The sequence below is a fragment of the Falco punctatus genome (assembly GCF_963210335.1).
Source record: "Falco punctatus genome assembly, chromosome: 1".
Taxonomy (NCBI): Eukaryota; Metazoa; Chordata; class Aves; order Falconiformes; family Falconidae; genus Falco; species Falco punctatus.
The window spans coordinates 59,681,735-59,700,365 of record NC_137580.1 but is presented as its reverse complement, the minus strand read 5'-3'; the positions used below and the strand labels follow the sequence as shown (position 1 = coordinate 59,700,365).

At 36.4% G+C, this 18,631-nt stretch overlaps 1 protein-coding gene across 2 annotated transcripts in view; it reads left to right on the top strand.

Moving 5' to 3' along the window:
* DLC1 (DLC1 Rho GTPase activating protein) overlaps window positions 1-18,631 on the top strand; it is a 231,565-nt gene that overhangs the window by 41,349 nt on the left and 171,585 nt on the right. The window contains exons 2-3 of one of the 2 annotated variants that reach the window (XM_080385795.1): window positions 9,996-10,030; window positions 17,741-17,890. In XM_080385795.1, the coding sequence (XP_080241921.1) occupies window positions 9,996-10,030; window positions 17,741-17,890 (185 nt within the window). The remainder of the gene's footprint in view (window positions 1-9,995; window positions 10,031-17,740; window positions 17,891-18,631) is intronic. The other variant, XM_080385794.1, reaches the window with a different exon arrangement.

The window sequence follows — 18,631 nt, the reverse complement described above, 5'->3', positions numbered from 1 at the left end:
GAGTGTTTATAGTTGCCTGCTTGTCCAGTTAAAATCCACCAGAAGTGCGGTGACAATATCATAGCAAGGTGCTGATTGACAATACTGGTTTTTTGTTCATGCTGGAGCAACTTTCAGTTTCTTATTCTTTCTTTACATATCTTTCTCTTTTCTTACTCATAATGACTTTTCTTTTCCTGTGGGTTTTTTTCAACTCTCATTCTATGGCTAGAATTTATTTTTACATTTTCTTTCAAAATTAGTGTTTTCAAAACACAACCTTACTACAAATGTAACACGTTTCCAAATGTTTTATTTATCTTAAATTTATTTTGCAGCATGTTCTGAGGTTTTGTAATATTTCTAGCTATAAATACTGGAATTCTCTAGTTACTGAAATTTTGACTTCCAGCAAGAAATACAAATTCAGATGGGAGAAAAGATTGAAAAGAATTAAAAACATATTACAACTAAGTCATTAAAATATTTTCAAATTGTTTTGTAAGAATGAAAACACATTCACCCCCAATAACTGTTTTGTGGGATGGAATGGAATCCAGATTTGTTGAACATTAGTTAAAATAAGTTATTTAATCCTGGCCCTGACATGTTTGTCTCTCTTATTCTATCTGCTTTTTGACGTAACTCTTGAACTCAAACCTTCTATTTGGTAAAGCCAGACTTGGAAATAACATTAACTTCTGCATCCATTTCTGTCCCCCACCCCCCCACTCCCCACCATTTACATACATAAAATATATATATTTACATATTTGCACATTATGTTTGTCTATACATGTATCTTTTGAATTGCTGTGGTCACATTTGCAATGTAGATATGTTGAGTGTTAGCTAAAACTAGGACTTGCAACCAACCTCGCCTCCCATTAAAACTGCCAAGCTTCTGACTGTAGGTTGCTGAGGCCTTTGTGGACAGGCACACTAACACAGACTGACCGACTGAACTCAAGTTGAGCAGCATGTCCTTTCTGAGAGACAGGCACTTCTCCCCTTCTGTTCCTAGAGGTGACAGCTGTGAAGGAAAACTGTCAATCATCAGCTCCCTGAAATGGAGGGGAGACATGCAGGCACGTAGACGTGCTGGAGGCTAAGCTGGGAGGCAGGAGCTCACCTCCCAGCTGGGACCAGAACAGATCACAGTGCTTTTCCTTCCTCCCAGTGCTGACTGTCAGAGCTGAGTGTTAATGCCATTACCTGCTGCAGCCTAGCAAAAACTCTCAGAAACAAAAAGGAAAAGGAAAATGCTGTGGGTACAGTCCAGTATCAGTTGGACTGAAATCCAGCTAGTGCATCATTGCTAGTTAGCTTCTCCCTGGAAATAGGGCATCAGGCTGCCATTTACTACTTATTTATCATTACTGTCTCGATTAGGGGTGTAAACACAGCCTCTCGATTAGGAGTGCAAACACAGCCTGTGTTTTTTAGATGAATGTATTAAGAATTGAGGTATGATACACAATAATCTGTTGCATCAATATTTTTAATGTGTTTTGTTTTCTTTAATATTTTTTTCTCGCTTTGGTATATCCATGAGAAGTTTTCAGACATTATAGTAAGAAAGAATTAGTTTTCTGAGCATCTTATTTCTTCAGTATCTGAGACTTTTACAATTCCTTCATTGTGAAAAAAAATCTGGAAGTAGAAAAATAAGCAGCGGGGAAGAATAAAATCTAAATCTGTTTTTCCATCTAATACCTGTCCTTACAATTTGGAATAATATATTTTTGCTATTGCTGATAGAGGAAGTGAAAATCCTCAGACAGTCCTGGCATAGGTCAAACAATAATAATCATGGCTGAGTTATGAAATGATGTGAAAGAAAATTATATAGTGATATTCTGTTGTATAGATGGAAGGCTATTGGTGCTGAATTTTCACTTTACTTGCGAAGAATTATAGGTGCCTTTAAAAAGAATATATTGTACTATGCAGTTTTGAAGCTATTTGTCTTACTTCCTAAAGAGGATGAGTTATCATATAATTCAGTGTAATTTGTTTGCCAGTTGGCATGGCTCCAGGGTATGGCTAACAAGCATACCCCACATAAGGCTGTATATGAAACCAGCAATACCTATCCAACAGCAGCATCAACACTAAGCAGAATAAGTAAAGAGGTAAAACATTGAGCAAAATGCTTAGCTGCATTCAGTAGTAGTAACAATACTTTCTACCTAATCTGACTTTACTAGATTTTTTAGATAGTAGTTTCCACCCAGCAATGCAAACATTAAGTAATGGGTTGGAAATGACCTCAGGAGGTCTCTCCTGAAGTAGAGCCAGGTCTGAAACCAGATCAGGTTGCTCAGGGCTTTATCCAGCTAGATCTTGAAAACGCCCAAGGACGGAGCCTATAGAACTTCTCTGGTGACCTGCTCCACTGCTGGGCTGTCATGGGGGAAAAAAAATTTCCTGTTTCAACTTATTTACCTCTTTTCTTAACCTTGGGAAAAGTTTCGGCCCTGTGCTCACCAGTTCTGGGTGCTGAGGCCTAGCACCGGCCTGCAGCCACGGTGGGCAGGGAGCAGGGCGGCAGGAGAGGGCTGTGGCAGCCGCTGCGGGTGATCACTGCCTGCCAGCCACACAGCCTGCAAGGAAAGACTGGCCCTACCCCAACCGTTCCTCACAACCACCCACCTCTACCCACCTGTTGTTACCTTGCTGACTGACAGCCGCTTACTGCCTGCAGGCCTCAGTCAGCACTAGTGGTTTCCACCTCACAGATGCTGGGAGGGGAAATGGTTTCAGCTGACATTTATTTGCTGTCACAACAGGAAAATGTCCTGAGCACACAGTGCTTTTCCATTCCTAGTGATGCGCTTTTTACATCAGTTTTAGCCAGTGGTGAAGGCAGAGGGTTTTACAAGTCGCTTTTCAGGAAGAAAGGCCAGGAGAGACTCAAGAAAAGATGTGAGAATGGCCAGAGATGGAAGAAACCAGTCCCTGCCATTGTGGTGTGGAGGGGAAGGAATGAGCCTGAACAAGAGACTGGGGAGGGAACATAATACCATCTCCAAGGAAAAGAAAATTCTGTCATGCAGACCAAAAACTGGCAAAAGTAAGATTTAATGAGTTCAAGCTAGAGAAAGATTCTGATACCGCATTAGGATTAGGGGTAGCAGTGGAATAAAACCTTTGCTTGGGGCAGTTTTGGAGGTTTGTAAGAGGAGCTGGAGAACCATCTGTCAAGTACAAGAGTCCTGTTATTGAGAGGGAGACAGGTGACGTGACATTTCAAGATCTCTTCCAGTTGTATTTTTTATGATTCTATGATTTTCTATTGTTAACTTATAAATAGTGTATATAACTGTGTAATATTTAATATTGGGTAATATTTAAAGCAGTTAGTGTTGACGGTTTCAGATGAAAATAGTCACTAGACTTGAGAAGCTGAACTTACTGTTGAAAAAGCAGTGAATGTTAAAAACAATATACAGATTGTATTCATTTAAATGTTTATGGAAATTCACTTTAGTAGCAGTTATGTGGTGCAACTGGGACAGCTTCTAAGGATTTAGAATTGAAATGATAAAAGAAAATGAGTATTTAAAGTGAATGACAAAAATCTAAGCAGCAAAATTTTTTAGGGCATAATCAATTCAAGGATTTAAAAAGGTAGTTCCAGAAGAATGAGGCTTTCAGCGTAACTGTCTTTTGGCTGTGTGTTACATGAGTTATGTCCTTTGATGTGAATGGGTAGTCAACCCTAAAGGCTAGTTTACAGGCCAGTGTGCGTCTGAGCAAGCCCTCAATGCTGTGCACTGTGCACAGATCAATCCCATTAAGTAACATTTAATAGCTACAATAATTCCAGTGTACATAAACATATTTCAAAGGCATACATGAAATAGCTGAATATATTATAAAGAAAAGTAGAATTCCTTGTCTGAACCACAGACTTTTAGAAAATTCCAGTCAACCACTTACCACATGGTCAGACACTTAGCTTTGATGAATTTCAGACAATATACAGAAGACAGCAGCTATTAAGGGGTGTCTGAGGTAAACAAGGGTTTTTTGGTAGTTTTTACCCAATTTGGGCCATTATCAGCTCTGCAGAAGGCATCTCGTAATTGGTGCAGGATTTCAGAGAAGCTGACATGACTGCAGCATCTTGGATATCTAATCCAGGAAATATCTTGGTTGTAAAACATGATGTGTGCCGTATAAAGGGTGATCTAGCTTCCTCTGATTCTGTAATTTCTCAAAACCTCTGGTTACCATTTATTACTACTTGCTAAGAATTCCAAGAGAGGGAGAGCAAGCGTGCTCTATGAAGCCTTTTCATGCTGTCTAGAATCTTTCTTCATGTGGCTGAAAAGGAGTAACAGTTCCCTTAACATTTCTACTCCCCACATATTAGATCCCAGACCCAGTTTGGGGGGCTTGATTTGTCTGTAACTAGGCCTCCATATACTTAATCCAAGAAGTCTGCTAAGAACGTCTACTTTTGAACCCTTATGTTGAAACACTTTTGCTGAGACAAGTTCTGAAAATTCAAGAGTGCTGGGTCTTAACCCAAACCTGAACTCTAACTTTGGTTCAGTCTTATTCACAAATACAAATTTTATCCTCATTCAGGATCAGGATTTTTACCTCAGTCACCAATAACAGTTCTCATAAATATCAATGTGTTGGGGATTGTGATACAAAACTAGCCTTAGTTTAAATCTTACTGTGCAGAAGTAATTTAATAAGAAAGTAATTGTCACCAGGACAATCCAGTTTTCACATGGGAAAGAATGAGTTCTTTTCCAAGAAAACAAGGCACTTAAACTCCTTTCACTGCATATAAAAAATTAGCAATGGATTTTCTCATGCTATCATGTTCTCCTACAAACTTGTGACATAAAAATATCTCTGGCATTTCATCAGCTGCATAGACTGGCAAAACTAAAGAAGGATACATGGGTGAATTGAGGGGCAGGAGACAGCAGTTGACTGCTCTTTTTTGACAATACGCCTCTCTTTCAGACCTTCATCAACTAGGTTACAAGTGTGCAGATTCCCTTAAGTTCTTTGTAGTGGTGTCCTGAAGAAAAACATTTGAGAAACCCCCAGACCCTACAATGTCTGTAAAATCAGCATAATCTAGCCTATAAAAACAAGGTTGCAATTCTGTGGTCACTTGGCACCAACATAAATTCAGGCTCTTGAAAAAAAGAAAAAAAATGTAAAAAAGAAAAATCATTACAGCTTTTTGTCATGCCTTTGTTTGGCCTTCCTTGGTCAACACCAATTCTTGCACAGCTGCATGGAGAACCAGACTAGGGAACTGAGCCTGCTCAGCCCTATGCCTTTCCCAGAGACCGTGTTCAACTGCATCCCCACTAGCTTACTATTGGAAGCTAGTGCTGGTACAAAAGAAGGTAAGGGGTGGCCTGGGAAAGTAGATAAGGGAACAGAAACTTGTAACAGAACTGTGAATTTTGGGAAAACTAAAGTAACCATGAAATCATTACATGTATCAGATCATGATTTAGATATCTATTTTTTAAAACTAAATTTGGAGTACAACTATAAACAGAACAAAGTTACTAAAGAATGGAGTTCTGATCACACTTGAAGTACTAAACTATTATTAATATCATATAAGGTGAATGATATTAACCTTATCATTAGGGTTAATGATAAAGTCATCAAGTCAATGATTTGACTATTGTAAGGTTTAGTAGTGGATTTACTATACAGTAGTGAATATCCATTACAGTTTGTCTTGGTATTGAAAAGAATCTTTGCAAGAAAGAAATGAGCAGTCTACACAGTCCATGGAGAGGCATAGCAAAAAGCTCAGCTCATTGCTAGAGGGAAATTCAAGTGCACTTATATAGCTAATGATCAGTCTCCATATAGTAAATATAGAGAAGCTATGCAGGATACTTGGATTTACAGCAAAGCACCAGACTTGCGGCGGTGTAGTGGGCAAAATTGGGAGACAAGTAGATCTTTGAGCTTTGGGACTTTCAAATAATGTTTGACCATAACTTTTTCTGATCATCCTTAGTTGTAAGAAGAGACACTGATCTCCCTAGTCAAGCTTTTGTTCTGGAACATGCATGTGATATAAATACCATCACTGTTATAGTGATTGGGGGGGGTGGGGTGGGGGGTGTGTGTATGTTGATTAGGCCCTGCAGTAAAAAGGTCATTCAGTTTTACAAATGTTTTTCTCTATATAGTGACAACTACATCAATTATGACATACAAGTCACATGCAAACATAAGTAGCATGCTGAGAATCAGTTCCAGTATTTTTGTTGCAGAGAACATTCTGCCTCTGAAAGAAACAGCACTATTTTTTTTTAAGTTCACTGTTTCTAAACAAATTCAGTCTTATTAGAGAAGAATTTAAATTCTCAGCTTCCCTCCTGTATTTGTCACGAAACATCTGCACAAGAAACACATGACGTTGTTATAACTTCTGGAAGTTGGCAACAGCCTTCATCATCCATTGCTACATCTGCCACAACAGTAAGCAGAAGAAAACTTTAAACAATTTTCTCAGGTCATTTGCATGACTTTAAAACTCTTCAGTTAGTGCATTTTTTCCTGATTAAATGAACCAGAAGTAACACAAAATATTTAGAAGAGATTCCCAAATAGCTTTTTATGAAAGGATGATCTATGCAGGGACAGAAAATTAACAGTTTAAGAAAATTTTGCATGTTATGAAACTTCTGTGAAATTTGCTCTTCTACATCTAACTTCACTTTTGCATTTCTGTAGTTTTCTATACCACAAAAGTGTCCTGTTTGAATTAGCATCAATATTTCCCAGTCTCCTAGCCATTGTCTTACATTTTTATTATTTTTTTCACCCTAGTGGTGAAAGAACAAAACTTATTTGTTCCTTCATTATTCTACAAGCCTTATTATCTGATCTGCAGTGCTGCACTTCAGTGCTGCTAAATAGCACCAAAAAATAAAATTGTCTTCCATTTTGCCCATCTTGACAATAGGACTGTAACTGCGTCTTGTCATGTCATACATAGAGCAACCCACTCCACATCACATCGCCTTGCATCTTTCAACCTGCATTCTTAATTTAACTCTTAAATTGATAGATTAGTATTTTAACCATCTAAGAAAGTAATTTCTATTTCTCACCTGGAAGAAGTTGGAGAGTGGTTTATGGGGTTTGATTCTCAAGTGGTGCTGTCATACTTTCCTCACTGCACAAATGAAGTAGGTCCATTCTGCAGTAGAGCAGATTAACTGGTGACTCTTTCAAAGTAGGTCTTATGCACTTGGCTTCACACTTTTTGTGCCTTGATCCTGGGTGTTCTTTCAGACATGGGGTTGCTTGGACTCCCTGAGATTCAGTGTGGTTGGTATGTACCTGTGTCATACAGCTTTCAGTACAAGAACCTGAGCTCTTGTCTCCACATTGCATCCTCCACCTCATTATTTTCATCATCAGCTCTGAAGTTCCATATTTTCTTGCCTTTTTACAGAGGTCTCCATAGTCTAGTCATGCTTCAGGATACAGAGGAAGAAAATATTCTTGTTAAATGCACCCTATCTTGGCTTTCCTTGATTCCCTTTCTCTTCTAACAGCCTCCTCCAGACATGAGAGGGATTGGAAATTGTGTTTAGCAGAAAGGCCTAGTGAATCTCTCATGTACACTGCTAACTTGAGCAATATTACCAAAACTCAGAATGATAACTGCAGATTCTTCTGTTTCTAGATAGATATCTAAATAATGACAAGTTTCTTAGATGCTGTAAGCTCTGGGATGATTTCAGTGAGTTACAGACTGTTACAAAACGTTCCTACATTTTGTCATCCAATCTATAAAAATTCTCAGGCAACTTTTGGTAATGAGCCAACCCAATCTATTTTTCTTTTAATCAGTATGTCCATTTAAACTTGTTATATTTATTTCTGCATTTAGAAAATACCAAATATTGAACTTATTCTCAATGTACAAGTGCTTTTTACTGCACAAATCAGAGTGCATGTGTGTGTGACTTGTAAATACATAGAAGTATAAATACCCACAGGACTCAAAAGAGTAATATAAAACTAAACTAAAAGGCAGAAGCAGTTAAATATTTAATTTTTAAAAAAAAAAAAACAAAAAAACAAAAAAAAAAAAAAACCAAAAAACAAAAAACAAAAAAACAACCACCAGATGAAAACTTGGATGTCTTCAAGCTAAGCCCCCATGGCAAGATTTACAAGGCTAAGTAACCAGCTATACCTGCTCTTCTCACATAAGGATTTGTTATAATCTTTGTATAACAGCACATTTGTTTTATAATGCCTCCTAGCTTCTACACAAACATTTTGTTTGCAAAGAAAAGTGAATATAGGAAATTTTCTGCAACCTGTTACATTAACTGGACTTGAAACCGTCAGTGGAGACTCTCTTCCCATGCACACAAATAATAGGCAAATTGATCAAGGTATTATTAGCGGGGGGTGGGGGGGTGGGGGGGTGGTGGTGTTGCATTTTTTTATAGGCTTTTTTCATTTTTTGACATTGCAATCATATTAACGAACAGATACCTTATCTACAAGGATTGAGCTGACAGTGCAACCTGTATTAACACTCTTCATTTACTAGGGTAGCATAATAATCATGTAAGACAAGCACTTCTGTTTGTTTCCTGGGAGAAGTTAGAGTGTACAATGGTTTGTGGATTTTAATTGTCATGTCTGTCTTAGACTTGATTCAAAGTCCACTGCTATCATGAGAAGAATCCCATTAATTTCAGGAGACTGCTCAGTGCTGCTATTGCAGTATCTTCAGGTATCATGGGGTAGAATGTCACTAATAGACTTCATACAGGTAGTAGCCATCACCTGGTTTCTAAGTTCTCATTGGTAAACTGGAAGACAAATCTTCCCCCATCCTTTTTATACTGACCTCAGCGCAACGTAAAATTGAAAGTATTGGATTAGCTTCCCACTTGTAAATTCCTTACTTCCAAGTTTGAAATGCATTAGATGACCTCTAAATTAAATGACAGAGAAAAGGGTTGGGTTTTTCTCCCATGATGACAGGTATGGATGAAAGCAAGTTGCCCGGAGAGGCTGTGCATTCTCTGTCCTTGGGGATTTCTATAATCTGAGTGAAGCAAGCCCTGAACAGCTTGGTCTGATCTCACAGCTGGCTCTACTTGAGCAGAAAGTTGGTCTAGAGACCTCTGAAGCTCTACCCAACCAATGTATTATAAGCCTTATTTTGTTATGTTTCATTTTGTCTATGTACCTATTCTTTGCCTCTTTTAAACCATAAGACTGACAAAAGGTGAAGAAATTGAGGTGAGGAGATCACAGGTGGAGAGAATGATTTGAGCAAAATGTCCTAAATGTTACACTATATCATTTCTGTCCACTTTAAAAAGCATGTTGCAAGAAGTGTTAAAAACTATCACAGAATCACAAAACGATTGAGGTTGGAAGACACCTTTTGAGATTGGCTACTCTAAGCAGAGTCAGAACAGTTTGCCTAGGACTGCATCCAGTCAGATTTTTAATATCTCCATGATGGAGACTCCATAAAATCTCTGGGCAACCTATTCCACTGCTCAGTTGCCCTTTTTTTTTTTCTTTGTTTGTTTGTTTGGGTTTTTTTCTTAGGTCATCTTGTGTCTTGGTTGTTCCCATTTGTCTCTTGTGTTGTCTCTGGGTACCGCTAAGTGCCTGGCTCTATCTTCATATTCACTCATTAAATAGATCCCTCCTGAGCCTTGCCCAAACTAAACAGTTCCAGCTTTCTCAGCCTCTCCTCACATGAAAGATGCTCCAATCCTTTAATCATCTTCACTGGACTTGATCTGGTATGTCCATGTCTCTCTTGACCTGGGGAGTCCAGGACTGGAACCAGCACTGAACCCAGATGTCTCTCACCACGGTTGAATAGAGGGGAAGGATCCACCCCTTTGTCCTGCTGGCAACATTCTTCCTAGTGCAGCCCAGATACTTTTGGTCTTTTTTTGCCATGAGGTTGCATTGCTGGCTCATAATTATCCTCAACTTTGTGTTTCCAGGAGTGTGTCATGTCTTCAAGAGGAACAAATCACAAGTAAGTTATGAAGTATGCTAACAGGCCAAATATATGAAATCTTCTGTGTCTGTCATATGTTCATTTATATTTCCCTAAGTCTGAATTTGCTTTTAAGAATGGGGTGTCTTAAGTGTTTATGCAGGAATCCAGACACCTGTAACTCTTATTCTTAAGCGCTTCCAAACTGGATGAACAGACAGTTGCAGTCTGAATAACTTGTCATAGTTCAAATATCGATTTACAAATTATCAGTTGTACCGCCCAGATAAATTAATTTCTAATATTATGGAAATTTAAGTCTTCAGTAAGACTAATTGTTTTACAGATAACAAAATTGTGATATAACGTTTTTAATATTATAAAATCCAATGGATAATAATAGATAAACTCAGAGACTCAGTGATTTGTGACCATTTTACTTACATTTTCTCACATGTTGTTCCTTTCAGGTGATACAATTTGGAGTTTAGACTTTCCACAGTCTCAAATAAATTATTCTTAATTCATTTGATTTCAGTAGATATGAGCACCCCTGTGAGTGATCATTGGCATAATTTTTTCTGTCTTAATTTACTTCAAATATTTAGTCTGATAAATCAAAAAGCCTTTAAAATTAGGCTTAAATGAAATTACAGAGACCAGAACAGATATCCTAAAAGGAAAACCCTCCCTCTGATTTAACTGCAAAACTAAAACAAAACAAAACAACTCCCTTTCCACCAATCTATAAAATAGGGATATGAAATATAAGTACACAAATAGGCTCACTTATTTGTGTATTTGTAAAACACATGCCGATAGACACATATCCAAGCTAAATTTCATGTCACTAATGCTTATTTTCATTGCTGATGATTAAAAGTCACTATTTTGCCATCATTTACTCTGATTTATAGCATAACAGGAAAGCAGTAAGAAGTTCACTGAAGTATTTTCTTCTTGATATTACACAAAATTACTAGATCTGAAGTAGTTTTGCAATAATATAAAACATGCAGCATTATTTGTCTATACTTACATTTACTTAATCAAAGTTCTATTTAATCTCGGTGTTTTTTCAGTCTATTAGTGCTCAGATTACTGTCATAGTATTCTCCAGAAAGCAGAAGTTTTTCTCCTCATATCAAATAGAAATAGGGTTCAGTAAACATAAACACTTGCATTTTGCTTACTTTGCTAAGCTATAGCTATAAAAGTGTAGTCATGAGAGGTGACTTTTAGAAGTAGTATGATATTTATAATGTACAAAATATGAAGTTAAAGGAAGAAACTGGAAATTAATTCAATATTTTTATGCTGGAAAATGCATGATTAATGATTTTATGTTTAACTATATTTTTTTGCCACCGAGCAAAGACAGATTATGTTCATGTTCTACTCCATGCCTCTATGGAATGTGATTTTGGCAAATATTCATAGTCATAATCCTGACATGATGCTAAATTAGGAATGATTACCGAGAGCTGGGTGCCACCACAAAGGCTACTGTTTTGTAACTTTGTTTTTAACTTACTACTTTGTAACTCCAAAGGTAGAGAGCTGGATTTCACCCATAATCTGTAGTTTATGAAATTGTATTGATATTTACATGTGTATACATATATATTTATACACATACATATATATGTATACATATATAATTATATTATACATTGGATAAGATATATCACTTAGAGTTGTTAATTTTATGCTTGTTTTGCTTCTGTTGGTTACCCGAATTAGTGCCTCCAATTATTTTTTGCGTTAGTATTGCAGGAGTACTGGTATAATGTTAACACAGTAATGACAGTCTGGGAAGTCTGGTTTCTATTAATATCTACTTATGGTAACATGACATTAGCTAGAAAGCAACCCTGATTGACTTAGTTTCTTCTTACTGCAGAGCTCTTGTGTTTCAAGAGTAACCACTTCATGAGTAACTATTGCCTGCTGTCCCTGCTGAGTAGCCATGTAGTAATGATTCTTCAGAATGTATTGCCCCAAGTTTTTTGAGTGATTTTCCTTCTCGTTAATAATCAATCGCTAAATTTCATTATCAAAATAACATCTCTTCTAGATAGTTTATTTGGCTGACATGAAAAATGGGAAACTATAATCAAAACTGCCTGAACTAAAATAGGGCACAGCCTACAGGCTGAATATGTGTTTAGGCAAAAACAGCTGTAGGAAGGAAGTTACTAAAGAGGAATGCTTTTGTTTGTATTACATTAGCTTTGAACATGAAAGATGGCAAGTCTCTACAGTGGAAATAAGATTAAGTTCAGGAGGCCGTATCTGTGAATAGCACATGAGTTTGAAAGATCCTGTGAAAAATTAGAAAAATGGAGAAGCTTCGCCTCATTTCTAGTCCTGAAATCTTCCAATTACTGGAACTTATTATATTTGGATTTTATGTTCTCTGTCATTTTCCAACACATTTTCCTCTTTTCCCCAGCACTATCCCTGCAAGCACTGTGTTCCACAGAAGCAGCCATATTTTTTTGTCTGGAAATATAAAAAGCATGTGTTCTGTTAAAAGAGTATGTTATTCAGAGGCTGATTTTCTGATGTAATTTTATTTATTACATTTCTTTTAAGGACATGGTAGTGAGACTCACAATTACTACATTATATAGTAGTCAAGTGCCTCTGAAGACTTCACTTTTGCGAACATAACTTATTTGTGGGTTTAACAGGAATTAAAAAGTTCACATAAACCTGTACTATTGATATTTTATATTTGGAAAAATTAAGTCAGCTATCTAAAGTTCTGGTAAGAAAAATTAGGGAAAAAAAGCTACTTTCCCAAAAACTTGCATGAATGTGTAGGGATAGCTATATGCATGAGCATGTGTCCTCACCTGTGCATGTGCAAGCTTATGCTATTTGTTCCATTTTCAGTCTATTCTAAATAATAGTCAAAAATATGATGTATAATAGTAATCTTACTGTGATTTTTTCCTGGTATCTAGGCCTTGTGTCTTATGTAAAAAAGGAAGAGAGCGCTTTAGTTTTTTCATAGTGTTTAAATGTTCTTTGCCTGCAATGCCTCCAATATAGTGAAGAATAGGACTCTAAGATGGTACTGTAGAGTGTAAAATTTATGGAAAGATAGAATTCTTAGGTATTTTTCAATGTTTTTTGACTGTACACTGCAGTGTAGAAGAATGAAAATTGCACATCAGATTTATACACCTGCTAGTAAAAATAAACAGATTAATTCCAAAATAGCACATTTTGCATTCATCTTTGTTTTCAGCTCAGATTAAAATTTTCACAGTATAAAATCAGTGGTTTAATAACTTTCTATTTTTTCAAAAGGGTACATTTTAGCAAGGAGATACAAGAATGAGTAATTTAATGCCATCTGAAATACATAGCATTAATACAAGATTTTTAAGTCAGTCCAGCTGGCTGCAGATCAAGAATACCAGAAAAAACTTAGCCAACTCTTTCCATAAAAGATCTCTTTCTTTTGTGGGTAATCAAGCTCACCTTGTCAGCTGATCAAAAGACTTACCTTTAGAAACCAAAGCCTCCAAAGAAATTAGGAGCATCTTGACACAAGACAGTCAGGGAGTGAGGCTGGTGGTGCCCTGATGGCCCTATAGGGTGCTGTTTGGGGTGGGACATTCTCTTCTCTCCTTAAGCACAAGGGACCCTGCTGACACTAATCGCAGTCTGCTCTCGCCCAGAAACTAGCAGATGCTTTGAAAAGGAGCACTTACAGGAAAGGTGGGAGTGAATCAATCCTCCTGAAGGTACTAAAAGCAGAAAGTTGCTTTTGTACTAACTGCTTCTGTACAAAATTTTTGCTGTAAAACTAAAATAGGCTTTACTCTTAACAGTACAAACTTCTTTCCAAAAGGTACTCTTTGCTTCAGTTCTACTCAGCTGAAAGAGGTATGTGGGGAAAGGGGTTACAATAGGAAAAGCAGCTACAGGAGGAGGAGAAAAACACAAATAAATACAGGGTTTAAGAGAGAAAGGAAGTGAACGGTGCCTGCTTCAATAGTTTTGCCATACCCTGATAAGAAAAAATGGATGTACTAAATCCAGGCTTAACTTGTGTTGTACTCCTTAACTGGTTTCTTTTGTTTGAGTTGGTTAAAATCATTGCAATGAAGTGATAATACAGGTGTATAAAACTTTTGCCACCTTAAAAAAAAAAAAAAGGGGGGGGGGAGTACATTTTAGAAATACTCTGATCTCTGATTAATGCTGCCACTACATGTTTGTTCTTTATCCATCAAATGTTCAAAATAAAAAATATAACATTATGCGCAAAGAATGTTATTTTCAGAAATTGCCAGGTGTTCTCCATGCAGAGTGCTATAGGGACACCATGTTAATAAACAAACTCTGTAAATGCAAGCACAAAGCAGCTTGTAGTAAAAAGATAAACAGTTGAAGACATAAGAGTACCCAGGGGGGAAAAAACAGTGCTATTCTTTTCAATAAGCTCCAAAATCACAAAAGTGTCTAAAAGAGTGGGTGAAATTCATTTGCAACCATGTTATCAGAAGTGTTTTCATTTTATTAGCATTGATTATTGATGATAACAAGAGGGTTTGTGAACTGCTTGTAAAAACATTTGGATTTCTTGTGATATGACCTTTACTTTGGGGTTTTAATACTTGATTTAAGAGTAATTCAAGTATCCTTCATTCTAGGAACAGTTACAGTGTTTTCTGTGCTAAATATGACTGTATTCATATTTAACTAGCTCCTTTATCACACCAATGAGGATGCAAATTAAAAGAAATATTGTTTTCTCCAGTACATGACCTAAGTATTTCCTCTTTGTGTGGATACATGTTAAAAATAAAATTTCCATACAAATAACATCTCAAGTTGACCTAGTGTATATGTTTATGATACCTTCCTGAATTGCCCAATGCAAATGCCTTAAGGCAGAAATTAAGGTTGTAAGGGTGTCTTTGACCAGGCACCTTCTAATGCCTGAGGTTTTACTTCATAATCGTATAGGTAAGATTTCTGTATAATTCTATGAACGTTATCTATATTTTTGCATTCTAATTTGGAAGGTAACCAGCTATCAGTGGGGAAAATTGTGAAAGATTGGATGCAAAGGAAATACTGTGTTTTCAAAAGAAGACAAATTAATTGCTAATATCTTGCTGGCTTTAGATCATATCACAATTCAGTAATAAAATCTCTGAATATACACACAAGGGAGATACAAAAAAGACAAATAGGCTATAAAGCTCTTGGAAATTTATTAGATAATATCAAGGGTAAAATTGTCTAAAAATAAATTAATCTTGAAATAATTTTTGTTTAATGTGTTTTACTGAATTTTCAACTCAAGATTAGCCTTTTTTATTTGTATATATTAAACTTTTGGTATAGTGTTTAGGCTTTCATGTATACAATTTAATAGTGCCCTGGCCAAAGAGAAGGTGATTATTGTGTTATTCAGTAAATTGTAAAAATAGAAACTACAGTTAAAATGTTAAAACTTCTCATGACAAGGTTGATGTCAACAGCAGTCAGAGCCACAAACCATTGCTAAGACTTCTGAACAGGACAGCTGAACTCCATACTGATAATATTATTGTTTTCTGAAAGTGGTGTTTGCCTGCAAAGCCAGCGTGCTGTGTCAAGCCTGAATATAACTTTGAGCAATATTTTGCCACCTCATCATTTCAGCAGATTCTTCTCCAGCATCCTCAGTCTGCTACATACAGAGGAAGTTTATGCTTTTTTGGCAGGATAAGTCAAACAATTTGCTTGGGTAAAATTCCAGATTTTTTTTTTTTTTTAAAGTAAAATGCCTGTTATCTCTCTAGTCTGAAATAAACCCCACAAAAAAAAAAAAAAAAAAAAAAAAAAATCAGCCAGTCACTACCACTCATTGTGGTGTGGGAATTAACTTTTGGGGTTTAAGTGTAAATTTTAGGTTGATTTTCCTTTCCAGTGGTATATTTCCAAGCAAAACTCATAGAAATAAATAGTTAGGGGACTGTCTAAAAGGCTAGTTTTGGTAGCAGCACTGGCTCCACTCTGGATGGGTAAACTGGCTATAACCTCACCTACCATGGAAAATGTATCCCTATGCCAAAAGGAGGTAATGTCTCCTTTATTAGCACACCCATATTTGCTCCGCTGGGCTTTCTGCACCCATGCCGATTAGATGAAACAACTGATATTTTCAAACTTCAGACATCAATTTAACATCAGTTAAAATGAAGATACATGGAGTTTCAGTGAATCATTCGGGACATTGTGTTTTCAGTTTGAAAGAAAGTGAAATTTAACTAATTTCACCGATTGCTATGTTGTTTTGAGGTAATAGTCTCTCAGGGTCATTCAAAACTCAGTTCAGGTTCATCAGGAGGTCCTGAAAATTCTTTAGCTTTTTCAGTAAACCAATCCAGAACATCATGTTGCAATAAAATTTAAATACAGCTTTCCTGGGTTGGGTCTTTGCTATGAATGTTGCTCACAACTCTGCTACAGACTGACAGATTTGTATTCCTGCTTTTCTAAGATTTAGTTAACTAGCCTTTATCACCTCTGTCTTCACATAAAGACCATGTAGGCCATGTTTTATATGACTATATTATCTGTACAATTCCTTTAATTCTAGCAGGAATCATTTAATTCATGTTTTGCAACACCTTTGAAGCAGTCTGTGAAAAAATCACTAATGAAATCCTAACTGCAGAAATTGCTGTTTAGCCTGAAAAACAGTTTAATGACTATCAAAAATGGCTGATTTTGGCATTTATATTACCCACTTCTTGGACACAATGAAGTAATTCTAACATCTGCATTTCTATTTCTTGAGAAGGATTTACAAAAATATTATTTCTTAGTTAATGTAACTTCCTATTTTCTAACTTTCTATTGTGAAAAACTGTACAGGAACCAGGGAAGGTTTTTCATATTCCTGAATTTTGAGGCAGACTAGTTGGTTAACTTCTGTGGTAACTCTCTATATAATGGGGAAAGAGAGGGAGGAACTCCTCGAGAGCATTATTTAGTCCATCCAACTGAAGATCTTGCTTTGAGTTGCTCTTTGGAGGATCATCTCTGTCTCAGTTTGTTACAAATGCAGTATAGGGAAATAAGCTGAATAAACTAGGTGTTTGACTGTGGTGTGAATAGCCCTCAACCTTTTCTCTTTCCAGTCAGAGGATCAACAATGCTGTGTTTACTACAATGTTAACATATTTCATGTATATCAAGAATTTCCAACCAGAACAGAAATCTCTGCCAAGCACTGACAAAACATAGTTATGCTGATAAGTTCCACAAGGAAAAGTAGTTGTAGTTATCCTCACCTGGCAAATGGCTTCTTGGAAATTCCTTCTCTCCCATTTCAATCATACATTAACCTTCATCATTTGTATTTTTCAATAAAATTAATTAATTTGGTGTGAATATGTGAAGGAGTGTTTAGAATCAGTAGCTCTTTAAAGAGTATGTGTATCAAGGAAATTGTAATGATGCATTTGCACCAAACAATTGTGCTTTTCTAAAAATTTAATTGCTATAGTTGATGTATATTGAATATTAATACGGAGTTTTCCCAGCAGTAAGTCAATGCTCAGTGAATTAATTACATAAAGAGTATTTTTTTAAAAAAAAAAAAAAGATTTTTTCTGATTATTATTCAATGTACTTTTATGCCAAATTAATAAACAAAGCTTTCTTAATTTAAGCTTGTTCTTTCCAAGTAATGTCATTTCAGATTTAACAATTGTATGTTCTGTTCCTTAGGAAGTAACGGAAGATCGGGATCAATCACGACTGGATTCAATGGTGCTGTTAATTATGAAACTGGACCAGCTTGACCAGGATATTGAAAATGCTCTCAGTGCAGGCTCCTCCCCATCCAGCACCCCGACATACAAACGGAGGCATATACCTGTAAGCTAGTTTGCTAATCTTTCTTATTTTTCTAAGAAAAATCTGGGTTTATTTCAATTTTTATTTTTCTTTTCATTCAGTCCTCACATTTATTGGCTCCTTGGTTTCAGAACTAAAGCTCTTTTTGTAAAGATTTTTGTCTTGTATTTTTGTTTGAAGGCAGTAATATTAGCATCCAGTATTTCCTTTTGGCATCATTTCATAAATGAGAGTTTCAGAGCTCCCAGGTGAAAGAAAGGGAGATCAACAAGATTCAATAAATGTCTGGCACTCTAATTATCGCTTACTATACATGGAGATTCAGCACAGAGTCAGGATCACACCAGCCTCAGAGCGTATGTGTATGTGTCATTCGATATTAAATAGCTAGAACTGAAAGTAAGTCTGAGCTACACATCTTGCTTTTCTGCTAGTGGGAGGGTCCATGAAATTTTTGGCATAGACACACTTATGAAATCCTCTGTCATTCAAAATAAGATTCTGGGCAAAACTGTGCACTTTAACTACTTAAATTTATTTAATTCTTTTCTTAATTTAAATGTGACGATTCCTTGCTGAGAGTAGTCTGAATGGAGACTGGACAGCTCACAAACATGATTGATGTGTTCTTTTTTTCTGAAAAATGTTTACACATGTAACTATGAAGAACATGAAATGGCTGACCCGAGGTGTTCTCATGCAGGCTTGCTGTTAATTTCACCCACGTGTGCTGCAGCTGGTTTTCAATTTAAGAAACCTGAG